The sequence below is a fragment of the Pygocentrus nattereri genome, chromosome 24 (genome assembly GCF_015220715.1).
Source record: "Pygocentrus nattereri isolate fPygNat1 chromosome 24, fPygNat1.pri, whole genome shotgun sequence".
NCBI lineage: Eukaryota > Metazoa > Chordata > Actinopteri > Characiformes > Serrasalmidae > Pygocentrus > Pygocentrus nattereri.
In genome coordinates, this window is record NC_051234.1 from 30,472,481 (window position 1) to 30,479,980 (window position 7,500).

Consider the following 7,500-nt stretch of genomic DNA (forward strand, 5'->3'; position numbering starts at 1 on the left):
TAGGGGTCTATAGGTGAAGAAGGACACTCAATGTTAATGTCCAGTCTAGTGTAGCAGAATACTGATAGAAGACAACCTACTCACAGGCAGCATTTTTGTGTGTGTGTGTGTGTGTTTGAGAATGTCCACACTTTGCAAGAAAACAAAACAAAAAAAATATAGCCACAAACGGCAATGAGCGGGTCCAAGCACACATTAGCCTAATTAGGCCTAACAGACAACCATGGTGAAAAGTACAGTGTGCCAAACAAATTTAAGCCAAAATACCAGACCAGGAGTGAAACTGCTGACATAACATGTAATTTCATGTAATTTACTGCAGGTCAGTAAACAGAATCAAGTGGCAGCACTTGTTTGTAGACTTCGTAATAACATCGCAATAGAATTTTTAATGATTTTGAGTGTTTTTGAGTGTTAACGAGCCCCTAAAGGCCAATCTGGGCCAAATGTTGCAAACCCCATCAAAGTCTCAATATATACAAATACTTGGATATTAAATAAGGGATAAATAAGGGATAGAATAAAACTAATTCCATCTCCCTGCTTTCTTTCCAAGTATACAATCACCCATATGTCCGGCTGGACACTGAAGGACGACCGACTGCCGAGCCCTCCTGGTACCCACTTCAGACCAGCTGCCCATGCCCCAGCTGCCACCACCTGCCTTGGACTAGCTGCCCACCCTACACTGATATTCTCATGGACTCCCAGCTATTCCTACTACCAATATTACTGCTATTAATATTAGTAGTATAATCACTCTGTAGGTAGTCTGACCAGAGGAGGATGGGTCCCCCCTGGTGAGCCTGGTTCCTCCCAAGGTTTCTTCCTCAGCTCTGAGGGAGTTTGACCAGAGGAGGATGGGTCCCCCCTGGTGAGCCTGGTTCCTCCCAAGGTTTCTTCCTCAGCTCTGAGGGAGTTTGACCAGAGGAGGATGGGTCCCCCCTGGTGAGCCTGGTTCCTCCCAAGGTTTCTTCTGAGGGAGTTTTTCCTTGCCACTGTTGCCCCTGGCTTGCCCACCGGGGGGGGGTTTGTACATTCTTACAGTCAACGTTGTCTTCTGTAAAGCTGCTTTGTGACAACATCCATTGTAAAAAGCGCTATACAAATAAATTTGATTTGATTTGACTGATGAGTTACAGCAAATCAAGCTAGCAATGCTATGGCCCCAGTGATGAATTGACAGAGCCAACACCACATTAAGTGAAAAATTCAACATATTTTTGTTGATTATTTAACCTAGAGAGGCCTGTGAGTATTTCTAGACTAATTTCAAAAACTTTAGATCAAAATCCAGAAACTCATTTGAAAAGTATGGTTTTCAAACAAATTCGAAAATCTAGAAAAGACTAGTTTGCAAAAGTAGGTTTTTGCATATTATGCAAATAAGCCAAACTGCAAAGTTGTTTGTTTCGACCCAAAGACTCAGAACAAAAAGAATTTTGTCTCTAAATCTTTTGCTTTAGGAGTTATAAAGCAAAACACGTTTTGTTGCTCTAAAGCGCCCCTCTTTGGCCAACCGGGGTAATTTTTGTTGCCTGGCGAGACGCACACAAACTACACCTACCCACCAAGTCTGGTGTCTCTAGGACTTACAGTCTCTTCTCCACAACACGTTCTTCAGGAGAAAAAGAATAATTCCAATAAAGGTGTTCTGTATATATGCACCAATAAATGTATCCTGTTCATCTTTGACAGAATGAAAATAGTTCTTTCTGGTCTTCTCACAGTGGAAGAATGGACAGAAACACCTGTGGATGTTTTCAGATCTGAAGCAGCTTGATGTTCTCCTCTCTCTCAGAGATCAAAGCTGTAAGTGCTGTTTATCTGATGGGGACAGATTTGGTGTCTGCCTGGCCTTGCAAAGCAGTTAAGAGTCCAATTTTCTCAAACCACCTGAATCCTTTTTTTTCCAGTTTTTTGAAATTCTACGTTTTCACTTATTTTCTTCTTTGTGTAAATGATTACGATCCCCTAAGCAGAGAGTTCTGGAATGGCCAAGTCAAAGCCCGGATCTTATTCTTATTCTATTCTTATCTTGTTATTATATCACTCAGCTGAAAGAATTCTGCATGAAGGAGCAGGAAAAGCTTTCTCCCAGTCGACGTCAGAGTCGCCTGTTTCCGACTGTTATAGAAATTTCTAATTGAGGTTATTTCAGCCAAAGGGGGGAAATTACCATCTATTAGGGGGACAGGGTGTCATGACTTCAACACACACACACAAACACACAAGACAGACATGTGATAAGACCCCACATCCTACCATTGCCTACAGAAACAAGTGTGTGTGCGTGTGTGTATGTGCACGTGTGTGTGCGAATACACAGTGTGCTGATGCTGCTGGAAGCGAGTGCAGACAGGAGAGAAGACACACACCATCCATCAGGATTAACACCTCTGGAGGAGGATGAACTGCATGTCAAGTGTCTGGAGAAATGGCTGAGCCAACTTGGCTCATTAATCAATGTCTTGTGTTGAAACAACACACACACACACACACACCTGCACACACACTGGCAAACTCCTATTTGCATGAGAACAGCATCACTGGCAGTCATTAATATAAAGGGCTGTTCGATTAATTCATTTATTAGAGATCACTCACAAACAGGGCTGCACAATATGTACAATATACCATATTGCTCTTATATTGCTCTACATTATGCCACTACAAGGCTGTGATATGCCTTGCAATACATTAAAACACATCAGTGAATCCTCGATTTGAAGTGAAAACTTCATTAGCCTGGAGACTTGTTTGGAGTGCTTTGTTCAAGATCTTGTTTGCAGACTGGAGCCTTCTGCTATAGGAGTACAACACAGGCCAATACTTCGATAATGATTTAACAACATATCGCTGTTGTCGTAAGAAAACCTTGTATCTGCAAAAATTTACCTTTCCAGGAGAAGGAAAAAACACACTTTACTTTTAATGCAAGTCAGTGGAACCAGAATTTTTTCAAAGTAGTTTTGGGTCGTTTCTTTTGGTCCATTCTTCAAATTCATCAAATTTACACACAAAGTAAAGAGCGACTGGCATTTTCAAACTGAAAAACAGCAAAAATGCACACGAGGTTTTCTTCGGACAGCGGCGATATATTGTGCAGCCCTACTGACAAAACCAAAACACACCACGTCAAAGTCAGTGCAAACCCAGTGACTGAAGATCCCCAAAACTGTACACACACACACACAGCAGCAGTGGTGCTTGTTGTGATGGCCGTGCAGTAATTCAAAGCCTGGAGAGCAGCGGCAGGAGGGCAGTACCTGTATATGGTGGGGGAGGGAGTGGGAGGGCAGGGTGGTCCGGGAACAGAGAGGAGCTTTAGCAATGCAGAGCATCTATACCTGCTGGAGTGAGCACTAGGGCCTGCAGGATGTCCGACAGGGACACGATGCCCACGATGCAGGCGTTCTCGTCCACCACCACCAGCCTGTGCACCTGGTGGGGGACACAAGGGAGGGATTGAGACCCTTAAAGAGTTTCTCTGAAAATTACTTTCTATAGTACTCAGATGTTAAAATGAGCTCTGGTTATTATAGTTAATATACACAGATCAGGCGTAACGTTCTGACCACCTCCTTGTTTCTGCGCTTGTCCACTTTATCAGCTCCTCTTACTGTAGAGCTGCACTTTGTAGTTCTACAGTTACAGACTGTAGTCCATCTGTTTCTCTGATACTCTGTTACCCTGTTATTCAGCGGTCAGGACCCCCATGGACCCTCACAGAGCAGGTACTATTTGGGTGGTGGGTCATTCTCAGCACTGCAGTAACACTGACGTGGTGGTGGTGGTGTGTTAGTGTGTGTTGTGCTGGCACGAGTGGATCAGACAAAGCAGTGCAATGAACCACAAAGTGCACCTATACAGTAAGTGGAGCTGCTAAATTGGACAATGAGCGCAGAAACAAAGAGGTGCTCATAATATTATGCCTGATCGGTGTAGTTATTACATAAACATCGGGTCCTTATAGTTTTGAAGTTTTCAGTGTTTTCATTTCGTTTCATTTTGCATCTTGATTTCAGTTTAGTGTATTTTTAGCTTCAGTTTGAGTTTTTTGGTATTACGACGAATGCTCTGATTGAAGATATTTGGTAGCACTAGAATAAAATTAGAAAAGAGTAGAATAAAATGAAACAGTAGACTGAGCTCAGATCGAGCTTTCTGTAAAGACAGCCACACAGGAAAGATTCACTTCTAAACTCTCATTCACTAAATTCACTAAAAGGTTTTTACTCAGCTTCTATTTGGTTTTACGTTTTGCAGCCAATATTATTATTGCTTTGATTTGTTTTTTTTTTTGACCGTGGTCAATTTTATTTTTATTTCAATTACTACAGTTAACAAGCACACCTTTTCACTTTTTGTTTTAGTAATAGTTTTATTTTACTATCACAACCCTAAAGAGCTTTCACAGTGAAAGTTCAAGTTTAGCAACAAATATGGTAAATATTGTGTGTAAATCTCAGATCTAATAACGATTTGATTTCTGCGGTTCTTTAGGAAACTTCAGTAACCAACATCGGAATTTACTGAGTAGCTGTTTAAATCTGGCCAATATTTTAATCTTGTATTTCATTACATACTTTTTGTGAGCAGAATGTTTAGGCAACTCTGGTCTTGCAAAAGTCCTTAATTAATGCATTTCATAAACGCTTATGCATCAGTGTTGCCATCAGTACGTACATGAAAAAATACTGGATAGTGGCTTTGAATCACGATTAAGGTAACTGCGCATCTCTACCATTGAAGGCACTACAAAATCTCAAACTTCACCACAATATCACTTTGATCTAATTCATTGGTTTCATCCAGATCTATTTTAAAAATACACTAAACACAAATAACAGAAAATAAAAGCAACAACAACAATTTTGTCTTCAAACTTACTGAATTATCATCAATTATAATTTATTCTAAAATGACAAAAATCAATGCAACTGAACCTGCAATGACAACAGAATATGCACAAAACTACTAAACACCCCTGTGAGTGCGTGTCTGTAACACGCAGGCGCTTAGCGCCAACTATCCGGTTCAATACTGTGCATGCGTCTCTGTGACGGCCAGGAGCTCACCTCAGCTTTGACTATTCTGTCCACTATAGTCTCCAGAGTCTCCAGTCTGTTGCACTTCATCACACCCTCAAAGTACTGGGAGCGATGCATGAGAGCCTGAGTGACACTAATGTCCAGATTATTGTAGGTCTTTTCAGCAGCAAGATTCTACAGAGATCCAGAGACAGAGTATGAGGTTACACAGCTTTCAGCTACTCATGCATGGCGGCCAAGAAGACCCAACAAACTGCAAATAAAAAAACCACCTGCAACCAAGAAAACACCATCAACATGACACCAATGCTGCATTTCATAAGTGAGCTGCAAGTACTGAAACACGGACAAGCCAGTCACAACACAACGGAGACGCTCTGAGGACGGAGCCGTTCAGATTTTTACATTTTATACAGTAAACATTCGGCGGTAAAATGAACCCTTATTTGAGCAAATTACCTGACATCACTGTGTCGTAATGGGGATTAGTTGTAGAGTCTAACTGTAAACATTAACTTGTTTCACCAGATAAACTACCACAGCAAAGCTGTGACGCGTCAGATATCATATCAGGGATGTGAGTGTTTGAGCGTCTGTGGTCTTCTCTTCTTCTGTCAGTGATTTTCCATCATATTCCATCCCATTTGAGTATTCCAGAAACACTTCCGCTGCACTGTGACTGGCTCTTGCAGAGTTGCTTGTGTTTTCTTTATTTGCAGTGCGTTGATGTTGTCATGTTTATGAACGTGTTTCTCTGTGTTTGCAGTGTGTTTTTTTTAATTGCATTATGAATGGGGTCTTGTCAGCCACCGTACTCATGGGTTAAATCAGAAAAGCAAAATAAAGTACTCACAATGACATCAAACTTGGAATAAATATCCACAACTTTTCCTGTGGAATAAAAAGACAAGAAACGCACTTTAAGTTATGCTGAGAAAAAATTATAACACCAAAACCTGAGAAATAAAACAAAACAGTGTCACTGTTGTCATATGAGCTGCCCTTTTACACTGTGTACACATTTCATTATGTATGGATCAACAGAAATGTGTGTGTGTGTGTGTGTGTGTGTGTGTGTGTGTGTGTGTGTGTGTGTGTGTGTGTGTGTAGAGTGTATACACACACATTAACATACATTTATTCTCCAGATATATATTTTGGCTTTTCCATCTGAATTTACATGACAAATTGTAACAAAAATTATTTTATTTATTTTACAAAAAATGTTCTATGATCTACACATTTTGCTATATGCTTACAATTTACTGATGAAAGCCAAATATCTTTATAAAAGTGATGTTTCCAGAGCAGATCACTGAAGAGACGCCGTCTGTTTATAGTTTAGAGCCCAGATTTGGGGAAAAACGGGTCGACTTTCAGTAGAAAAACAAAGTTCAGCTTCTTTTATTATAAGGGTTTAAAATGACGTCACCGTCTATTAGACTGGAGAGAAGAGCTACAGCCTCACACGACGCCCAGCTTCTGAATGGAGCTTATGGAATATGAACATTATGAAGAACAGGACCACCGGTGGTTCCAAGGAGTTTAAGAGGTTAAGAAGAAAATATTCTTTTCCTTCATAACTAGGTTTTAATTTTTATTACACCAGAGACGGTATGTTATAATATTTACTACAAATGCTGAGAACTAATCCTTACTGAATAATAAAAATGATTCTGGATATTTTGTGGATATTTCATGCTACTGGATCCCCTCATTTATCCCCCGGTGCCCTTACCGGACTCGTCCACCACAGGAAGGGCGGACACCCTCCTCTCCACGAAGATGCTCAAGGCTTTGATGATAGGCGTGTCAGGGTGGATGAAAGCGATGTTGCTGTAGGTCCCGATGCCCAGTTCCTCCAGCGTCTGCTTCATAAAGGCAGGCTTTGGCATCTCACACACCTGAACAGAGAGCATAATAAAAGTCTCTGAAAGCTGATGTAAGCAGGAGTGAAATCAGAAAGCTAGAAGACTTTTTGTCTTCTAGTGCACAAAGCTATAGTGGCATGGCTGCCGCTAGGTGGCGCCAGAGATGCACACATCTATATCGTTCTACCTTACACATAAAACCTGCTGTCCACACATGGTGTGCTCAGCACACTGGCCTTAAAAGCCTAACCGTACAGTGGGGTAGTGTTCACTATTGTGTTTTTAATGTACAGCATTGCAGCAATATCATATAGAGCAATGTAACTGCTATACGGTATTTTATCCATGTTGTGCAGTCCTGTTTGTGGGCGATAATAAACAGATTAATCACCATGTAGCACATACATCAATCCACTTCTAAAGCAGTATAACCAATAGCAGAAATGGACTGAGAACATAAAAACAGACTCTTATGTGACAGATAATTAGGAAAAGTGCTCAAGTACCCCTTAAAATTGTGTGTGCAGAGGTATGTATCAGTGAAGGTGCATGAAAATCTATACCACTATACTAAC

General features: G+C 40.9%; 1 protein-coding gene across 4 annotated transcripts in view; it reads right to left on the reverse strand.

Annotated features, from left to right (window-relative positions):
- Positions 1-7,500, reverse strand: part of LOC108434244 (5'-AMP-activated protein kinase subunit gamma-2-like) — a 147,248-nt gene that overhangs the window by 4,152 nt on the left and 135,596 nt on the right. For 3 of the 4 annotated variants that reach the window (XM_017709245.2, XM_017709246.2, XM_017709247.2), the window contains 4 exons: positions 6,793-6,958; positions 5,908-5,945; positions 5,082-5,228; positions 3,351-3,444 (listed from right to left, as the gene is read on the reverse strand). In XM_017709245.2, the coding sequence (XP_017564734.1) occupies positions 3,351-3,444; positions 5,082-5,228; positions 5,908-5,945; positions 6,793-6,958 (445 nt within the window). Of the gene's footprint in view, positions 1-3,269; positions 3,445-5,081; positions 5,229-5,907; positions 5,946-6,792; positions 6,959-7,500 lie in introns of all 4 variants that reach the window. The other variant, XR_001858352.2, reaches the window with a different exon arrangement.